The 22,144-nt window shown below is 39.4% G+C and overlaps 2 protein-coding genes across 2 annotated transcripts; one reads left to right on the top strand and one right to left on the bottom strand.

Annotated features, from left to right (window-relative positions):
* The first annotated feature begins 386 nt into the window (after positions 1-386).
* ABRAXAS1 (abraxas 1, BRCA1 A complex subunit) lies at positions 387-17,093 on the top strand. Its single transcript, XM_060779299.2, has 9 exons — positions 387-555; positions 3,335-3,425; positions 5,585-5,621; positions 7,090-7,156; positions 8,333-8,526; positions 10,252-10,371; positions 12,466-12,550; positions 13,324-13,435; positions 14,842-17,093. Exons 1-9 carry the CDS (start codon positions 463-465, stop codon positions 15,255-15,257), a joined length of 1,215 nt encoding a protein of 404 aa, XP_060635282.2. The 5' UTR covers positions 387-462; the 3' UTR covers positions 15,258-17,093.
* On the bottom strand, positions 16,538-21,928 carry MRPS18C (mitochondrial ribosomal protein S18C). The gene is made up of 6 exons (XM_060779300.2): positions 21,804-21,928; positions 19,161-19,222; positions 18,440-18,523; positions 16,980-17,037; positions 16,720-16,779; positions 16,538-16,632 (listed from the first exon to the last, which is right to left on the bottom strand). The coding sequence occupies exons 1-6, from the start codon at positions 21,901-21,903 to the stop codon at positions 16,556-16,558; spliced, it is 441 nt and encodes a 146-aa protein (XP_060635283.2). The 5' UTR covers positions 21,904-21,928; the 3' UTR covers positions 16,538-16,555.
* Between the last annotated feature and the right edge of the window lie 216 nt (positions 21,929-22,144).

Below are 22,144 nucleotides of genomic sequence, written 5' to 3'. Positions count from 1 at the left end.
TGCCCCGGAGCGTGGTGGAGGCTCCTTCTTTGGAAGCTTTTAAACAGAGGCTGGATGGCCATCTGTCAGGGGTGCTTTGAATGCAATATTCCTGCTTCTTGGCAGAATGGGGTTGGACTGGATGGCCCATGAGGTCTCTTCCAACTCTTTGATTCTATGATTCTATGAAGTTGGCCCCTGCCTGCTGTGGTCTCATCTAATCCAATTCAGATAATGTGGACTGTCTGCTTTGCTAATCTATGTTTTATTATGGCAGTGTAGTTCCACCCTTTGTCTGGACTCTGGTTCCTGGGCGGAAACAGGCCAGCAATGTGCCTTGTTGTGCTTCTGTCTCCTGGCACTAGAGGTCCTCGCTTTTGCCTGGCTCTTGCTCCATTCCTCTTCTCATCAGGCCTACTTCCTTCCTTCCTTCCTTGCTTGCTTCCTTCCTTTGCAGCCTGCTCTCTTGCTGAAGCCACAGCCATGGCCACAGAAGGCGAGAGCACCACGGCCCTCCTGCCAGGTTTCGTCTTCGGCGCCTTGGCCTTCCACCATCTCAGCACCGACTCCGACTCGGTAAGTAAAGCTCCTTCTACACTGCCATATAAAATCCAGATTATCTGCTTTGAACTGGATTATACATACGAATGAACAGATGCAGCGGGGCTCCGCGTTGTGCAGTTTTCTCGGTTTGTGCCTCCCCGAACGAGAATTCCCAACTCCGACTCGGTAAGTAAGGCTTCTTTCTACACTGCCATATGAAATCCAGATTATCTGCTTTGAACCGGATTATACGTACCAATGAACGGAGGCAGCATGGCTCCGCGTCGCAGTTTTCTTTGCAAGAGAGAATTCTTTGCAAACTAGAACTCCCAGGATCCTCATAGCAGTGAGTCGGGGCAGTTCAAAGTGTATTTTAGGTATTTTGTAGAGATATAATGCAATATAATACTTTTTTTTTTTTGTCGTGTCAGGAGCGACTTGAGAAACTGCAAGTCACTTCTGGTGTGAGAGAATTGGCCATCTGCAAGGACATTGCCCAGGGGACGCCCAGATGATTTGATGTATAATACTAATAATAAATAATAAGATATTATAATTATATATTTACTAGCCGTCCCCTGCCATGCGTTGCTGTGGTCCAGTCCGCGTATATGTGTTTTGTGTGTGTATATATTTGTATATATATGTGTGTTTGCATATATATTGGGTGTATATATGTGTGTATATATATGCATATTGTGTATATGTGTGTGCTTGTCTATATGCATATTTGTGTGTCTATATGTTTGTTTCTGGAGTAGAAAAACAATGACTTTCAAAGTAAGCACCACACGATTAAATAGGAAACAACACTTTCCAACCAGGAACAGTTTTTTAGTTTTCAAATTTTGTTACAGAGTGCAATGATAAAAATAATTGTTTTTCTGACCCGCCTCTCCTCGTGGTTCGATACTGCTAAAAACACATAAACATTATGTAAAATACACATATTAAAACATATTTATTTATTTATGACATTTATATGCCGCCCTTCTCACCCCAAAGGATGAGAAGGATGAGATACATGTTTGTATGTATGTGTATATGTATGTGTGCGTGCATGTGTATATGTATATGTGTGTCTATATGTATATTTGCATGTGCATGTGTATGTGTATATATGTGTGTATGCATATTTGTGTGTGTTTGTGGATATATATATACATGTGTGTGTATGAATGTGTGCATGTTTATGAGTTTATGTGTCTATGTATATATGGTGTTTTGGGGGTTTTTTTAAGTCCGTTGGGATTTTATGTGTGTGTGTGTGTGTGTGTGTGTTTAGGGATGATGGACACTCGTTGGACTGTTAGGTGTATTGTGTCCAAATTTGGTGTCAATTCATCCAGTGGTTTTTGAGTTCTGTTAATTCCACAAATGAACATTACATTTTTATTTATATAGATTACATGTAATATTTCTAATTGTACAATGCTTATATATGTGTGTGTGTGTGTGTGTGTGTATGTATGTGTGTGTATATATATATATATATATATATATATATATATGCCTCTCTGAGTCCCCCAATGGCAGCTTGTACGGTGTATATGTGTGTCTATATGTATATTTGCATGTGCATGTGTATATGTATATATGTGTGTATGCATATTTGTGTGTGTTTGTGGATATATATATATACATGTGTGTGTATGAATGTGTGCATGTTTATGAGTTTATGTGTCTATGTATATATGGTGTTTTGGGGGGTTTTTTAAGTCCGTTGGGATTTTATGTGTGTGTGTGTGTGTGTGTTTAGGGATGATGGACACTCGTTGGACTGTTAGGTGTATTGTGTCCAAATTTGGTGTCAATTCATCCAGTGGTTTTTGAGTTCTGTTAATTCCACAAATGAACATTACATTTTTATTTATATAGATTACATGTAATATTTCTAATAATATTATAATATAATGGTATAATACAGTATAGTAATATTTAGTACTGATATTGTACAATGCTTATATATGTGTGTGTGTGTGTGTGTGTGTGTGTGTGTGTGTATATGCCTCTCTGAGTCCCCCAATGGCAGCTTGTACGGTGTGGTGAGAATATTGGAAAGGAAACCTATCATTATAAAAAATATTATTATTTATACCAGGTGCACATTAGAGGACTGGAAGCCCATCCAAAATGTGGTGGTAAGAGATCTAGCTACCATAATAAATGACATTTCCTTCTACACTGCCATATGAAATCCACATTATCAGCTTTGAACTGGATTATATGGCAGTGTAGACTCATATAATCCAATTACATGTTTATACTGATTTGGCTGGCCATGTTACCACCACCAAGATGTCAATCCTTTCCTGGGTTATCCAAAGATATAGGCTGCAGTTTGGAGCTTCCGGTGATGCAGTGGGATAAACTGCTGTTGTTGTTGACCAAAAAGTTGGAGGTTTGAATCCAGGTAGTTGGGTGAGGTCCCGCTGTTAGGCCCAGCTTCTGCCAACCTCTCAGTTTGAAAACATGCAAGTGTGAGTAGATGAAGAGGTGCTGTTTCTGCAGGAAGGTAGCAGCGCTCCATGTAGTCATGCTGGCCACATAACCTTGGATGTGTCTACGGACAATGCTGGCTCTTCGGCTTAGAAATTGAGATGAACACACCACCCCCCAGAGTCAGACACGACTCGACTTAATGTCAGGGGAAACCTTACCATTTTTAAATGAATTCCAGCCATTGTGTTTATTTCTAAACAGCCTGTCTTCTCATCCTTTTCCAAAAGGTCAGTTTTTGTTTGACCTCAATTGACAATCCTGATATTTTGTGGCCACTGTATTGATTTCTGTTTCTTCTTCGTCTACACAGGAAGGTTTCCTCCTTGGAGATGTGAAGGGTGAAGCTAAAAACAGTATTACTGACTCCCAAATGGATGACGTTGAAGTTATTTATACAATTGGTAAGTCAAGTAAATTGCCTTTCTCATAAGGTATATAGTTTTTGAATTGATGTTTTTAGATAATTGACTGGTACCACTTGAGATATGTGTACTACACATTGTACTTTTAATTGTTTTTTTTAATGTTTATATTGAGTTTTTGAAACTTGACTAAAGAGTGGGACTGTTAGCTGCCTTGAGTCCCCACGGGGAGAAAGACGGGGAATAAAAAACAGTTAATAATAATAATACTTGTCTGTTCATTCAAAGGAATATTATCCACACCAAATTTAGCCTGTTCAGCTCTTTTCCCCTTTCCACTTCCAAAGTGCATCATACTAATCCTTGTCTTCAAGTCAACTCAAAGGAAAGGTACAAACATGACTATAATTTTCTTTCTATTTGGCAGATGAGATACAGTGTTGATTGTGTTTCGGGGAAGAAAAATTCTATTTTAATTTTACCAGTGCTTCAAAAGTAGAGGGAAGAGATCTTTAATCATTACCAATTTTTTACCAAAAAAAATTGTCGTGTCAGGAGCGACTTGGGAAACTGCAAGTCGCTTCTGGTGTAAGAGAATTGGCTGTCTGCAAGGACGTTGCCCAGGGGATGCCCGGATGATTTGATGTTTTTATCATCCTTGTGGGAGGCTTCTCTCATGTCCCTGCATGAGGAGCTGGAGTTGATAGAGGGAGCTCATCCGCCTCTCCCCGGATTCGAACCTGCGACCTGTCGGTCTTCAGTCCTGCCGGCACAGGGGTTTAACCCACTGTGCCACCGGGAGCTCTTTTAATTGTAAGACACCATCAATTGTAAGATTCAGTACCAACAACAACAGCAAAATACATAAAATGCACCTCCAATTCTAAGGTGCAACCCATTTTTAGAGATGTTTATGTCAAAAATATTAAAAATTAGCTAGATATTTTTACTTACAAAAATGTGAATCAAGCACTGACATAATAACTCAGCAAAAGCTGCAGTACAATATAAGCAGGTGTGCCTGTAGCTTAGTACACCTCAGTGTTAGTTGCCCTCAGTATAAATAAGTTTCAGTCTGAGAGAGGCCTCAGTGTGAGCTAAACCTCAGCGTTAATAGGCTTCAGTGTGAGCTAGGCCTCAGTGTGAGGAAGGCCTGGTGTGAGAAGGCTTCAGTGAGAGAAGCCCCAGGTTGAAGGCCTTGTGTGTAAAACTCCAGTGCGGAGGCTGCTGAGAGTGAAAGGCTCCTGTGTGAAGCTCCTGTGTAAGTTTAGTGTGAGAAGAGGCTCAGTGAGAGCAAAGCTTTTCATCTGCATGAGAAAGAAGCCCAGCGTGGAAGCAAAGAAGGAAATATAAATAACTTTATTTGTGTTATGGAAACCTTGTTCTTGTAATAGTGCAACCATATTATTTTGCTATAAAGAAAAGCCTTCTAAAGAAGATATAACATTGGTTTTTGTGTTTTTATTCTTTTTACCACTTTTGGCCACTGGTGCTGGGTCATGCTGCTGCTAATAAGTTACTCTGCTGTATATTTATGAGGAGGGTCTTTTGTTAATAAGCCCACTCGCCCAAGAAGGGCTATGGGCCCAGTATAGCCCAGTACAGACCAGTAGAGACTATATTGAAGCTGAAGAAATATGGCAATGGCATTTCAAGCAAGTGGACTGTCTTTTGAAAGATTGAATGCCAGCAATTATGCCACATGGTCATTTAATATACAGGGAGAAAAAGTGTATCCTATTTCTGAAGTTCTGGGTAGATCTAATAACCCTATGTGTTCTGTTTTTATTGACACTCTGTGATAATTGTCCTTTTCTGTTATCTGTGTTGCTATTAAAATTGGGAGTGTGTGCCATTCAAAACTGTGAAGAATGTTAAATCCAGTCTTAATAATAATAATAATAATAATAATAATAATAATAACAACAACAACAACAACACTTTATTTGTACCCCGCTACCATCTCCCCAAGGAACTCGGTGTGGCTTACATGAGGCCGAGCCCAAATACAACAATACAAGCAATAAAACAATCTTGCAAAAATAGATGTGACACCATTCAATGGGGGAGTAGTAAAACATGTGACAGTGAATAATAATTCCTACATTTTATGTAATTCCTCTTTTTAAAATTCTTAGAATATGAAGAAATATATTTACACCAAGCACTGAAGACAAACTAATGATATTTCATTTCAGATATACAGAAACACATTCCATGTTACCAACCCTTCAGGTAAGTATTATATGTTATTTCTTTAAAATATATAATTATGTTTTGTATACCTTTTTTTAATAAATGATGAAATAACACAATTACCTAAGGGTGATAATATTTGTTGATTAGTCATTTCTTTATTATTTTTCTTGATATCTGATTAGCTATACAATATGAAGTTCAGTAAATACGATACCTTAAAGGGTCTCTTTGAAGAGAGAGAAAGTGTCATATAAATATAAGAAGGAGAAGAAGTGATTATGGAATAACGCAATGGAATAACGATTTGACATAGAGACGCTCACGATAATATTTTAAGGCTTTGTACAGTTTTTAATATTTTTTAAATCTTATACTATTGTTTTCAACAGAATTTCTTGATTATTTTTACTTGTTATAATTGTTGAGGCATCGAATTGTTGCCAATTTGTAAACCACTTTGAGGGAGCGGTATATAAATATAGCAAATAAATAAATAAATAATGTGGTTGTTGTGAGTTTTTTGGGCTGTATGGCAATGTTCCAGAAGCATTCTCCCCTGACATTTCGCCTGCATCTATGGCAGGCATTCTCAGAGGTTGTGGGGTCTGTTGGAAACTAGGCAAGTGATGTTTATATATCTGTGGAATACTGGCTACTAGTATTTAAAAAACTCCAAAATCATAACAGTAAATAAAGAATAACACTAAAAAAATGGGAATTCCAGACAAGCATCAATCAGGACCAGATAATCACCTCCCAACAAAGGATTCCCTAGGCAGTAAGGAGCCAGACCTTGAAACTGCTAGGAATACAAATGCTAATCAAGACCAACAGTCTTTAGAAAGAACTTGAAGACCTGGCTATTCCGATGTGCCTTCCCAGAATAGGAAATCTCCAATACCAAGTCCCATGAGCACTTTATTAAAACTAAGACTGCTGCACATCGCACACTGCACTTGCTGTATAAGCCTTATATACCACCTGTCACATCAGCACTTTTAATCCTGTACCCATTACTCTGGCCCGGCCCAGTTTTATTGTGTCTTAGTGTATTGTTTATTGTTTGTTGCTTATATTGCTTTAATTGTTTTAATTTGCCTTAGGTTTTATTGTATATGTGTGTTGAGGCCTTGGCCTTTGTAAGCCGCATCGAGTCCTTCGGGAGATGCTAGCGGGGTACAAATAAAGTTTAATAATAATAATAATAATAATAATAATAATAATAATAACATTCACACTTGCCTCAAACAGACAAGAGTTTTTTCTCTCACCTTGGACATCCCACAGATATATAAACTCAATTTTCCTAGTTTCCAACAGACCTCACAACCTCTGAGGATGCCTGCCATAGATGCAGGGGAAACGTCAGGAGAGAATGCTTTTGGAACATGGCCAGACAGCCTTTGACAGTCCAGTGATTATGTAGATGGGTAAACCAATGAAGCACTAAAATGGCTGTTTATTTGCTTCAGTATCAATTCTGGTTTGTCTTTATATATTCTAGCTTTTACAATTCAGCCGGAAAACTGAATGAGGCGTTGCTGAAGAAAATATTATCAGGATGCAAAAAGGTATTGCTGTGGAAGGCAAAATTCAATTATGGAGCGGGGAGTGGAGTATCTCTTTGAGGAGGTTGAACCTTCTGTCTAATCTGGAAGACAGAGAGAGAGTTATTTCAATGGATACTTCTACTGACAGGCACATTTGTATTCCTGTAAGCCAGTGGTTCTCAACTTTCCTAAGGTCGTGACCCCTTAATACAGTTCCTCCTGTTGTGGTGACCCCCAATCATAAAATTATTTCCCTTGCCACTTCTTAACTGTAATTTTGCTGCTGTTATAAATCATAATGTAAATATCTGATATGCAGGATGTATTTTTATTCTCTGGACCAAATTTGGCACAAATACCCCATATGCCCAAATTTGAATACTGATGTGGTTGGGGAGGACTGATTTTGTCATTTGGAAGTTGTAGTTGATGGGATTTATAGTTCACTTCCAATCAAAGAGCATTTTGAACTCCACCAATGATTGAATTGAACCAAACTTGGAACACAGAACTCCCATGGCCAACAGAAAATATTGGCAGGGTTTGGTGGGCATTGACCTTGAGTTTTGGAGTTGTAGTTCACCTACATCCAGAGAGCATTGTGGGCTCAAACAATTATGGATGTAGACCAAACTTAGCATGAATACTCAATATGCCCAAATGTGAACACTGGTGGGGTTTGGAGAAAATAGACTTGACATGTGGGCGTTGTAGTTACTGGGATTTATAGTTCACCTCCAATCAAAGAGCATTCTGAACCCCACCAACGATTGAATTGGTCCAAACTTCCCACACAGAACTCCCATGACCAACAGAAAATACTGTGTTTTCTGATGATCTTTGGCGACCCCCCTGACGCCCCCTCATGACCCCCACAGGGGTCCCGACCCCCAGGTTGAGAAAGACTTGGTGTAAGCCCTTAGTAATAGGCCCCATTTGCTACAGAGGGTACTTTCAATGGGAGGGGCACTGGTTTGTTTTCTCCTGCATTTTCAACTCATGATCTTGTATTAGCAAGGGTTAGATACATTGCTAGTACAAGATCACACTTAGAGTCCTGGCTCTCCGATTTATTGTTCATTGCAGCATGTCAAAGGATCGGAAAGCAATGTATTTCCCTCGAAGCTTTTCCTTAACTCTCATATTTTGAAACAAAGTGATTTTAAGACGGCATGATTTTTCTCTTTGTCTTCCCAGACTGTGGTCGGCTGGTACAAACTCAGGCGTAATACTGACCAGGCAATGACTTTCCGAGAGCGACTCCTTCATAGACATTTACAGTCACACTTTTCAAATCAGGGTCTGGTTTTTCTGTTGCTAACTTCCAGTGTCACTTCTTCAAGTTCATCCACTTACAGACTTGAGTATGCCTTGCACAAACCACAAGAAGGGTAAGTAAGATGTGATCCTATGTGATGTTATTTTTTCCTCTGCTAACTTTCATATAAATTCTGATTTTAAAAGGACCCAGTCTAGTAAATCCTTTTCTAAACATGAAGCTGGCCATGTTAACCTATACAAATACAACAAAATATACATTAACATCACCTACAGTTCCGGAGCCCCCAGTGGCACAATGGGTTAAATCCTTGTGCTGGCAGGACTGCTGACTGATAGGTCAGCGGTTTGAATCTGGGGAGAGCGGGTTGAGCTCCCTCTGTCAGCTCCAGCTCCCCATGTGGGGACATGAGAGAAGCCTCCCACAAGGATGGTAAAACACCAAACATCCGGGTGTCCCCTGGGCAACGTCCTTGCAGACAGCCAATTCTCTAACACCAGAAGCAACTTGCAGTTTCTCAAGTTGCTCCTGAGACAAAAAAACAAAATTAAAAAAAAACCTACAGTTCCAAACAAGTGTGAAAGCTTTTGCATGTTATAGGAATCATGGTCTGAAATGCTAAAAGATTCCCTGGTTTCTCAATTTACCTAACAAATACAGTGATTTTTATTTTATTTTTTGAAAAATGATGCCATACATAACCTTTTGGGAAGGGAAATCTCCATAACCTTTTTGCAGAATTATGATCTTTGGAAAGGTATGACCTTGTTACAACCTTTTTGGAAAAATGGTATTCATTACCATTTGGGCAAATCAGGAATCTCCCTGAGAAGTTAAAAACTCGCTTGAGTCAACCTTCTCCTTAGTGGTAAATAATATCCACTTAAGATTCATGCAAGGCAATTAGGTTTCTCAGCTATTAAACTGATATACCTAGATATCTCTTTGAACTGCTAGGGACAAAGATATGCCAATGCACAAATACATTAGATAGATAGATAGAGCAGAGTTTCAGAAGTATTCTTTTCAGTTGCCCAAAAACATCTTCTCTTTTTAAACATCTTGGTTTAAATCATACTCTCAAGAGACAAAATAAGTGGACTTTTAAAAAAGTAACATAGTTGGTTTACTCACAAACTTCATGTATTCAGCATACAGGTACTTTGCATATCAATCCAGTTACACATAAGATTTGAAGTAGTTTCTCTGTGCAGATGGCACAGGGTATTTTTCTCAAAATCAGCAATCCATAGTTTAAAGCAGTGGCTTTCAACCTGTGGGTCCCCAGATGTTTTGGCCTTCAACTCCCAGAAATCCTAACAGCTGGTAAACTGGCTGGGATTTCTGAGAGTTGTAGGCCAAAACACCTGGGGACACACAGGTTGAGAACCACTGATATAAAGCATTTCTCTGTTCTTAGAGTCTAATAGAGTTTTCTACTGAAGTCTAAAGGCATACAGTTCCTACTGGTGTTTAAGGCATACTGTTGCTAAAAATGGAGTCTGAGTCCTGAACAAGCCCAGATCTGATCACATGGTCCGTAGTCCCTCCTACCACAAAGAGTTAAGGAAAGCTGCATACTAATACACGGATATACAATGCACAAAACAATCTGAATTATATACATAATGAACAACTAGAGTAGGTGTGAGAAAGTTGCTGTTTCCAATAGACTTAACAAGTCTCAGATCATTAATTTTGACTTTCAGGAGGCTCTTGAGTTCATTGGGTTCTTTTAAGAATGAGTAATGGAATGGCATTCTGTTTGTGCATTATAGAAAGCATTCAGTAAGCACTTCTGTATTTCCTTTTGACTCTTGTGTGTCTGCTTTTCCAGTCTTTTCCAGAAAGTTCCACTTGTTGTGGCCAATCTGGGAATGGCAGAGCAGCAAGGTTACAGAACTGTATCTGGGTCTTGTATCTCTTCTGGATTTTATAGAGCAATTGAAAAACACAGGTAAGGCAATACTTTCATAATTTGTATGACTTTTCAGTCGTTCTCCCTGGACTTCATTTGATTCCCAAGCAGGAAAAAGTGGCCGTTTGTCTGTCTCTCACAAACCTGGGTAAAAGTTGAGGATTTCAGCTGTACTCCCCTTTGCAATACTGTAAATTGTGGAATTGTGATACTGTAAACTGGGTGGAAGTCAAGGAAGCCAGTTCACCATGCTCTCTCAATTTTGGGGAATATTTTCCAGGTAACATTCTTCATTACATAGTTCCAGTTGACTGACTATACTCCCATTTCTTTGTACCTGTTCTTTTTCCACCCCCCAAATGGAAGTTTTGGACATTTCATATTTATATCCCTCCAGTATCTACATCAAATATGGATGTTTCCATCTCTTTATGTGAGGGTTCCACCCTTTATCCCACAGTCATCCGTTTCCCTTCCTGGCATGAGAGAATTGACAGACAACAAAACTGAAAAGCAAGGAACTTTTATTTAAAATGTAGCTGGGTACATCAAATTGATTGACTGAGAAATGCTGCATAGACAGAAGAAAACAGTCGCTCCATTTTCTCATCCTCCTCTGCATTTCTGTGAGGATTTATAATACTTCTGTCTCCAACACAAGTTTATTTGCAGATATCAAACTGCATATTGTTTATGTATAACATTTGAAACACTCTCCTCTCAAATTAAATCACACCCTTGCCAAGCTCTCAACTCAAGCTCCTTTCCCCTACCATCTCCTTAAGCCCCTGACTTAACTGCCTCAACTCAATCTGCCATTCATCTGCCCCAACATTTAAATAATTAGCATCCATGTACGCACTCCACCCATAGCTACTTGCCTCATAAACAGTACAGCAACATTTCTTAACAGCTTTACATACTGTATTATATATATATATATATATATATATATATATATATATATACACACACACATACACACACACACACACACACACACACATACACACACATACACACACTTCTGCCAACCTGAGCATTTATAGCATGCTGGCACGATCTTGTGTCCTAGTTTGGGGATATAAATAAAATCTAATTATTTTGTTATAGTACATAATATCCCCTCTTGTGCCCTTATGGCCTCATTTAAATTAAGTTCACTATTGGAGGAAGCAATTAAAAATCTTCAGCATGGAATGGGAGGCTGTGTAACACTTAGGAAATATGTATACTTACACACTTTGAAACCGCTAAAAGCCTCAGTACCTAATTGGAATGTGTGTCTCATGTAATATCATAAGTAGTAGTATTGTCTAGTACAGCCATGGGCAAACTTCGGCCCTACAGGTGTTCTGGACTTCAACTCCCACAATTCCTAACAGCCAGCTTTCTGCTTAATGGAACCTGGCCCTTTAAGGATCCTTCCACACAGTCATATAACCCAGAATATCAAGGCAGAAAATCCCAAAATATCTGCTTTGAGTTGGGTTATCTGAGCCCACACTGCCATATAGCCCAGTTCAAAGCAGATGTGGGATTTTCTGCCTTGATATTTCTGGGTTACATGGCTGTGTGAAAGGGCCTTAAGTACTTCTTAAGTTGGCAGAAAGAGTTTCTCCTCCTATACGAAGCAGAATCCCAAATCCAGTCCCAAACATCCTTTATTCAGAGCCAGCAGCAGATCTGGAATAGACTTTTGCCTCAATCTGAAGTCCAAAACATCTGGAGGGCCAAAGTTTCCCCATGTCTGGTCTAATAAGTAGCAATTCAGTACTTTGTACATTATTGTGTGTCTTCAAGTCATTTCCAACTTATGGTGACCATAAGACAAACTTATATCACTGGGTTTTCTGAAGCTATGAATGTATGACTTGCCCAAGGTCACCCAGTGGGTTTCTATGGAAAAATGGGGACTCAAACCATGGTCTCCAGAATCGTAGTCCATTATTTAATACACTACACTGGCTCTCAACCTGTATTAAATATTTCCACAATTCTGGTGTCTGTTTAGGTTGTGTGAAAATATCCATACATACTTACAGAATAATGAAATTGAGATATTTCAAAATCCACTTTATTTCAAGTGACAGATGCAAATAGTACATTGTAGGTTTCTTTTTGTATCAAAAGGTCAGAATTTTTTAATGAAGATGGGTCTCTAAAAGAGGTACATAAGATTAATGAAATGTATGCTACTTTGCAGGAGGAACTGAAGGTAAGTTACACGCTTTTGGAAAACATCTCTTGTATCTTATAATGAGCAATGCAAAACTTGAAATCATTGTTTGGCAACACCATTCAAACAAAGTTTAAAAGGTGAAAAGTAAAATATTATAAACAGCCAATACCCTCCTTTCAGATGCAATATTATACGTCTTGGAAGTATTCTGGGTAAATATGTAGATAAAGCATTGTATGCATAATGATTTTACATACATTCTGTAGTCTAACATAGCGTTAGTTTCTAAAAACACATCCGCAGGGTTATTAATTAAGGCATGTGCTGAATTAGCATAGCCAGTATTATGAAACAGGACTACTACCCACTAATTAATGAAAGCAACTGCAGAATTAAGTATATGCTGTCTAGTCTAGAGATGGGTGCATGCTTTTTCTGCAGCTATATTCCCTGGCAAAATTGTTTTTCCTTAGAAAAATGAGGTACATCTGCACAACCGTTATTCCATTATTTGGAAATGCACATGTTCTATACACCTTTGGTAGAGTTCAAGACAGTTTGTATATTATGACACTTCTATGCTAATTCCATGGCTTGGCTGAAAACACTAAAGATTAATGGCAGGGTATTCCACATTCCAAGGACAAGATGGATGGATGTTATCCTTGAAAGGACTGGCTTGACCTTGAAGGAGGTGGGGGTGGCAAGGGCTGACAGGGAGCTCTGGTGTGGGCTGGTCCAAGAAGTCACAAACAACTGAACGAATAAACAACAATATTCCACATTCCTGTCTCTTTTCTTCTTTCCAGAGTTTGTGCAGTAAAGTAGTGGACAGTGAAAGGCTGGTAGAGGATCTGTTAACAGAAGTAGATCAACTAAGACAAGTAGTAAAAAGAAAAAAAGAACAGATGCCAACTGCTGGTAATCCATACAGTTGTATTATTGTTTTTATAATTTTTTGCTGTTTATTGTGAAAGACAGAGGTATAGCAAAATGAACTGTGTAGGGAAGATCAACAGCTTTACATTTTCTGGAGTCTTCTGATAAAGTCTGAAATGTATTGTAACAAAGTGTGCAAGGATATTATTTATATGAAATGGGAAGAACTCAAAATCAGACATTTGTTTTTCGTTAACTGACATTACCACTAAAAACACTTTAATGAGGTTTTTCTTTTGCTAAACTCCCTACGGGTCCCCGGGGGTGCAGTGGGTTAAACCGCTGAGCTGCTGAAATTGCTGACTGAAAGCTTGGCAGTTCAAATCCAAGGAGCAGGGTGAGCTCCTGCTGTTAGGCCCAGCTTCTGCCAACTTAGCAGTTCAAAAACATGCAAATGTGAGTGGCGGGAAGGTAGCAGCGCTCCATGCAGGTGTCTACAGATAACACCGACTCTTCAGCTTAGAAATGGAGATGAGCACCACTCCTCAGAATCGAACACAACTAGACTTAATGTCAGGGAAACCTTTACCTTAAACTCCCTACATAGCTTTGCTTTTGAGCACTTAGAAGTTGATCAGGGTTGAAAACCACAAAAAAAATAGTTAATGTTGTAAAACATATAAGCCTCTTCCTACATTCTGGAGCAAATACCTTTAGCACAACAAACTCTGTGCTTAGTCTGCTTTTTTGGGTTGTTTTATTTCTTTTTCCTTTTTTCTTTCTTTCTTTTCTTTTTTTTTTTTTTTTTTGAGGAAGAGGGGGACTATCAGTGAATGTAGTAGGAGAGAGGCCACGTGGTTTTCCAAGGTGTGTGTGCTGCTTTTAGGATGTCCAGCAGTCTGCTATTTAGCCGCCTAGAGAGATGATGGACAGAAGCAAAAATGACCATTCCTTCCACAGCTAATTCTTTCCCCTGGCCCATAAACAACTGTTTAGGACCCATAGATTTCACCAAGCACTTTACATGACTGAGATAGAATACAGTTGTTTATACCTGCAGCTATTGCTGTTTTTTATTGATTTTACCAGGGGACGGTTGTGAAGTGAGATATTTGTTGGCTTTTTTTGTTTTGTTATTGTTTCTGCAATTTTTGAATTTTGCGTGTTTGCACCTTTGAGTGCTTTGTGAGCCGCCGCAACTCCCTCCAGGAGACGGTGATGGGGTATAAAATAATAATAATAATAATAATAATAATAATAATAATAATAATTATTATTAGGAGACAATCCAAAAATGATCAGGAAAGCATGCTGGGTTAATAGCTATCTTCATTTAAATCATCCCTCATCCATTTTATTGTGGTTGGGGAAATGAATTTATTGTCACTGTCATAACACTATCTGCTAGTTTTACATCTCCTTACTTAGTTTTTCCTTTTGTATTTCAGAGGAAAAGAAAAGCCACCCAGAGGAGCCAAGAGAGAATATTTTCCTTTGTCAAGCTTTACAGAGCTTTTTCCCAAACTCTGGATTGCAGACAAGTGTTGTTACTTTAAAAGGAAGGCAGATCTCTAAGCATTGCTGCACTGTTGACCACAACATCCGAGTAGCAGACCAACTGACATTAATGCTCAAAGAATGCAGTTTTAGTGAAACTGAAACAAGGCAAGTAATGAAGCGAAAAGCGACAGTGAGCACAAGCGGAACAAAGCCTTTCAAAAGGCTACGATCATTCCAACTCTGTCAAAAACTATTTCGAGAAGACATTGACAACAGTGACCAAGATGGAAATGCAAGCAACGCTGAACTAGATGAGGATGAAGCAAGAGAACCTAATGAATACGCACATTCTCCAACTATGTAATCTCTTCTAGAGACATCTATATTTACCTTCTAATTGCTGCATAGATAATTACCATTCTGTGGTAACTCAGGATGCCTGCCTGGGCAATATCAGTAAAAGAGGAAAACTCACTCATCCAAATCCAGACCAGCATTGTCTTTACAATTCAGGGAAACCAAAGTAGTCTCTTCATACTTTGCATTGTTTATCTTCTCAGGGATTATTGCAGTATGAATGCACCAGCACAGAATAGTCTGAGAAAGGTTATTTTATAAATTTTGTATGGAGAACACAATGGTGTATTGAGTATGCTTAAAGAAATGTGGTTATACTTTTGCCATCCAGAAAACATGGAAGGAAACCAAACTTCTGAGATTCCATTTACTGCATCGTTTTTGTTTTGTTTTGTTTTTTTGTTGTGGACCAATATTTGAATTGTTGTACATTATTAATGCAGAATATAGATGAGCCATGATTTTAAAAGTGAGACTGAGGTTGAAACCAGGCATGTCCAGACATACTTCCAGAGATATGTAACACTGGGTGTAATGGCATGTTTTTCATTGTGTGTATCAGAAATAAGCAACTATGGACCCTTCCAAACAGCCATATAACCCAGAATATCAAGGCAGAAAATCCCACAATATCTGCTTTGAACTGGGGGCTCTTCCACACAGCCCTATATCCCAGGATATCAAGGCAGAAAATACACCATTATATGAATGTGGTCTCAGATAACCCAGTTCAAAGCAGATATTGTGGGATTTTCTGCCTTGATATTCTTGGATATAGGGCTGTGTGGAAGGACCCTGGGTTATCCGAGTCCACACTGTCATATATTCCAGTTCACAGCAGATAATGTGGTATTTTATTCCGCTGAGTGGAAGGAGCCTTTAGCTATATCTTTCCAAAATAATGGTACAACATCATTTCCAGTTTTCTTTAACTTTCCCAGCATATTTTTAGGCTTTTTCCCCATTGTGGATTTGGGAGGGACTTAATCAGAACCCAACTACTACATGTTAGCTAGTTTAGGAAAGATGCAAATATGAGATTGGGGACCACTTGCCATAATTCCCCACATGAAGCAGCTATATTTTGATAATGCTTACTGTAATTTCAATAAATAAGGCTATTCAATTGGAAGAAGGTATAAAATCATTAGTGGTGAGATGATATTACAAATAATACTTTCCTTTGTATCAAATATACAAAAGGAAATAGGAATCCCTTTGCTGAGGTAGCTTGTTTATTGAGGTTCTATTAATAATCAGCATAAAATAACTACAAAAACACACTCATTAAGTACAATTATCAATTTATTCTGGATACTTAATATTACATATCTTAGGGTCACTGAGGAATGTTGGGTCTTTAAATGTCACCGACATAAATCCTGCAAAATAATAATCAAGAGGTTAAGTTTTCAAAGACAAGGACTGTGAAAAATGTAAACTTTCCATATTATAAAAAGGAACCATACCTGTCTTTCGGGCCCTTCTAATAGCTTTTGCGAGTTCAGATTGTTTCTTTTCACATAAGCCTGTGAAACCAAATAATAATTCTGAATGCCAGTTTGACAATATCAAATGTTCAACTCAAACTACTTTTTAAAGTTTTGTTTGGTTTTGGAAAAAACAACATAAAAGGTCACACAGTTCTTGAGTTTTAAAGGGGATGAAAAAGCATCAAATGGGTATAAGAGTAAGCATAACACTGCTGAAGCTGTTCTTTGTTACATACCTGTTATGTGTCTACCGAAGATTCGACCAGTAAATGGAGAAACAAACTGTGATAAAAGCTGTTGGAAAAACAAAATGTTTCAGTCTTCAAATTCAGTAAATGTTAGACAAGAAACACATTGTATTGTACTGTTTTATTCCAAATACAGTGCTGCTTTTGAACATGGTGTGATTATCTCCATTTCACCTACACTTTGGAAGTTACATAGCCACAAGTAGCTTGGAGTCAGATAATTTACTTTATGAAAGGGTGGGGCTACTCAGTTTGGAGCCATTGTGCTGCATGGCAGACACATATATTCAAAGCTTAGTATGCTTGATGCTCCTGTCTTCACCCCATTTTATTATTTTACTATTTATTTACTATGCTTCTATACCACCATTCTCAGCCCGAGGACGACTCATGGCGGTTTACAAAACGGCACAATTCGATGCCCACAACAGTACAAAAATAATTTAAACATTAAAAACATTTAACACAGGTAAAAAATTCATTACAATTAACATCAGTAAACACAATAAAAACCATAAGTCCTCCGCATTTAATTACCAGTCATTATCCAGTCACGTTATCCAACTGTTCTGAGATCAGAGTTTAATAGCTACACTGCGTTTGGGAAGGCCTGCTCATATAGCCAGGTTTTAACTTTTTTGCGAAACGTTAAGAGGGTGGGGGTTGATCTAATGTCCCTGGGAAGGGCATTCCACAACCAAGTGGCCACCACTGAGAAGGCCCTATCCCTCGTCCCCGTCAATCGAGCCTGCGAAGATGGCAGGGCCGAGAGCAGGGCCTCCCCAGAAGATCTTAAATTCCTAGAGGGTTCATAAGGAGAGATACGTTCGGACAGGTAAACAGGTCCAGAACCGTTTAGGGCTTTATAGGCTAAAGCCAGCACTTTGAATTGTGCTCGGTAGCAAATTGGCAGCCAGTGGAGCTGGCGCAACAGGAGTTGTATGCTCCCTGGGCGCCGCTCCCGTTAGCAACCTGGCTGCCACCTGTTGGACCATTTGGAGCTTCCGAACAGTCTTCAAAGGCAACCCCATGTAGAGAGCGTTGCAGTAATCCATACGGGATGTAACCAGAGCGTGGACCACCGTGACCAAATCAGACTTCCCAGACTTTTAGATCCTATGAATCGGATGTGTATTCACTTTACATCCTACCTTTTCTGCCATCTGATAAGAGGTTGGTCTGGGGATGGTTTCCTTAGATCTACTCCTAACTTTGTATCTTTTGAAAATCTTGTTATTATTTCCAGTACTTGTAAATGGAAGTACATGAAAGGAACAGAGTGGTTACCTATAAGTGCCCCCCCCCCCCCCAAATCAGTGTTTGTTTTTTTTAGGAGATCAGGTATGTGAAATAGTAAATAAATAGTATTATCCCTCTTCATCCTAAATGTAGCTTTCCTTGGCTTTTTGTAACATACCTCATGAGTATAAAACAAAAAAGGAATGTACCTGTACATTTTTGTAGTCAACCGTCATCCCACATAAGATGCACTTTTTAGGAGGTTCCTTATAGGGATTTTCCATTGCTACAGGCTGAAACAAAAGCAGTATTTTGTAGTAACCTTTTCAATGCTAACCCCACCCAATTACTTAAGCAAGCAAGACACTATTCTATTCAGCATTTGGACCTTGCAATATTAAAAACTAAGACTAGATCAGACTCGCACAAGCACTTATCTGTTTTCTTGCATGCACATACTAGAAAAACAAACGATCAAGTACACCTTCCAATTTGGAGTTATTTCACTCTACAAAGTAACTTTGTTTCAGCCTCTAAAACTAAGAAACAGAAGTTCTGCTTTTAGATTTTTTTTATAAAAACAAACACATTCACAAAAGCTTGTGCTAGAAATTAATTTTTCAGTCTCAAGCTGTTATATAATACTACTACTTGGAGCAGCTTACATGGGGCCAGGCCCGAACAACAATTACAAAAAATTCCCTTTGTACCCAGCTACTAGTTACAAAATGCACATGTGTTCATATAACTAAATTGACTGTTCTAAGAGTGTACAAACAACTACCATCATTAACTGTTTCCAACTATATCCCCAAACACTTCTGCGCCCATTTCTGGCACCTCCAGTTATAAGTATTAGCTGCATTATCGAGTGCAGTATATCAGAAAGGACTTACTAACACAGAAACTACAAAATGCAGGAATTCTTACCATATCTCCCTGACTGGACACCTGGGGGCTCTGGGAACTACACTCTCGTCTCCATGATGTAACTGAAAAGAAACATGTGCATACAATTCCATTAAAGTAAACAAGGAAACTATTCCTGGCAGAAGAAAACAGGTAACATGGTTCCCAATGATGTTTCTATCCCTTTTCAAATACAAATTGGTAACTGCCTATTAAAAGAGGGAACAATGAGTTTTCCTGGTAGATGTCAGGTGGAGCAATCCCGGCTAGACAGTGTAATTTCTCCAGTGGTGTTAAGAGCCACATCCACTGTTTTAGCATGGTGAGATGTGTTCCACACTGGGCATGCGTATTCAGCAGCAGGGTAGCAAAGTATCTCACAAGCTGTGGAGAGTATTTTATAAACAGATTTCATAAAATACTCTTCTTGAAGTTCAGGTGGAATCTCCTTTCCTGTGACAAGAGAAGACTGAGAGGAGACATGATAGCCATGCATAAATATGTGAGGGGAAGTCATTGGGAGGAGGTAGCAAGATTGTTTTCTGCTGCCTTGGAGACTAGGACACGGAGCAATGGCTTGAAACGACAGGAAAGAAGATTCCACCTGAACATTAGGAAGAACTTTCTGACCGTGAGAGCTGTTCAGCAGTGGAACTCTCTGCCCCAATGTGTGGTGGAGGTTCATTCTATGGAGGCTTTTAAACAGAGGCTGGATGGCCATCTGTTGGGGGTGCTTTGAATGCGATCGTCCTACTTCTTGGCAGGGGGTTGGACTGGATGGCCCACAAGGTCTCTTCCAACTCAATGATTCTACGATTCGATGATGATGATGATGATTATTATTATATTATTATTATTATTATTTGTAACTCGGGGACAATAATCCTAACTCGGGACTGTAATCATAAATAAAATTACCTGGAGATATCTCTCTCCTGATACACTGGCATTTTGTTCTGTACCAAAGTTCACAAGATAATGTTTCATACTTTAAGTGAAAACAGTTTGAATATGTTTCAACATAAAAGAGGCAAACAAAGGAACTGAAAGGCTCTCCTGAGACTGATTTACTTTCGAACGAGCTTTTGTGGACATCGACCCACTTCTTCAGATTCAATTTTGTTCTTCAATTCATCCAAATGCATCAATGCATCCAAAAAAGCTACTTTAAAAGCAAACTATTTGCTGGGTTGTTTTAGGTTTTTTCGGGCTATATGGCCATGGTCTAGAGGCATTCTCTCCTGACGTTTTGCCTGCATCGATGGCAACCATCCTCAGAGATAGTGAGGTCTGTTGGAACTAGGAAAAAGGGTCTATATATCTGTGGATTGACCAGGGTGGGACAAAGGATTCTTGTCTGGTGGAGCTAGGTGTGGATGTTTCAATTGACCACCTTGATTAGCATATAATGGCCTGACAGTGCCTGGAGCAAACTTTTGTTGAGAGGTGATTAGATGTCCTTGTTTGTTTCCTCTCTGTTGTTGTGCTGTTGTAGTTTTAGAGTTTTTTAAATACTGGTAGACAGATTTTGTTCATTTTCATGGTTTCCTCCTTTCTGTTGAAATTGTCCACATGCTTGTGGATTTCAATGGCTTCTCTGTGTAGTCTGACATGGTGGTTGTGAGAGTGGTCCATCATTTCTGCTAATCAAGGTGGTCAGTTGAAACATCCACACCTAGCTCCAGCAGACAAGAGTTCTTTGTCCCACCCTGGTCATTCAACAGATATATGGAACAGACCTCACTACCTCTGAGGATGCTTGCCATACCACTCCTCTGTTGTGCCAGCTCCACTGGCTGCCAATTTGCTACCGGGCACAATTCAAAGTGCTGGCTTTAGCCTTTAAAGCCCTAAACGGTTCTGGCCCGACCTTTAAAGCCCTAAACGGTTCTGGTCCGAACGCATCTCCTCCTATGAACCAGTTAGGACATTAAGATCGTCCGGGGAGGCCCTGCTCCAGATCCCGCCGGCCTCACAGTGGAATGCCCTTCCTGCAGATATTAGATCGGCCCCTTCCTTGCTGGCATTCCGGAGGAAAGTAAAGACCTGTGACTGATTAACTGATTATTGGAACCTGGAATAACGGACAACGAGTTTTGGATTCTGATTTCACCGACTAGACCGGATGGATTTGTTATATTGATGTATTGATGTTTTGATGCCTATGTTAATGATGTTAATGACTTGTGATGCTTCTGTATTTTAAATGCATAATGATTTTGTATCCTGTATACCTAAACTGTTGTAAACCGCTCTGAGTCGCCCAAGGGCTGAGAAGAGCGGTATACAAATAAAGTAAATAATAATAATAATAATAATAATAATAGATGCGGGCGAAACGTCAGGAGAGAATGCCTCTAGACCATGGCCATATAGCCCGAAAAAACCTACAACAACCCAGTGATTCCGGCCATGAAAGCCTTCGACAATAAACTATTTGCTGGTTTCAGAGGTGCTGTTTGCTTCCCTTGTTCCCATTTCCATTATATAGAGACTGAATACTATAGATAGGCCTTTACATACTATAATGTAGTATTTTAAAATGTCAATAGTTTTATGTTTTATCTCCAGAGCTAGCTTGTTCCTCTCCCAAATGACAGAACTAGGCAGAAGATATGGAAACTAGTGGCCTCCAAGGCTTGGGCAAGGCCTGCTTTCCCTTACCTGCCCCAGAAGCACAAGAAGACTTCCTGAATCCTGCAAAGACAGAGCAAAACCTTCCTGAACCCTTCAGCACGGCAACCAAGCCGACTACGGCGGCCATATTTCCTCTCTGTCAAACACTTCCGTTCAGGGTGACGCGCATGCTCCGTGGCTGCGAGATAAAACCCAACCCATCTCGAACTGTCAACCAAAATCAATCCACCAATCATCAAAGGGTATTTCCCTCAACGCCCCGCCCCTTCTCATAGCCACTGTGAAGATCACGTGGTTTAACCCAACGCTTTCCAAAGGCGGCGCGCTGAGATGAGCAACGTTCGAGTTGTTGGACTTCAATTCCCAGA

This window comes from Anolis sagrei, chromosome 5, assembly GCF_037176765.1.
Source record: "Anolis sagrei isolate rAnoSag1 chromosome 5, rAnoSag1.mat, whole genome shotgun sequence".
NCBI lineage: Eukaryota > Metazoa > Chordata > Lepidosauria > Squamata > Dactyloidae > Anolis > Anolis sagrei.
This window is presented reverse-complemented; position numbering and strand designations above follow the sequence as displayed.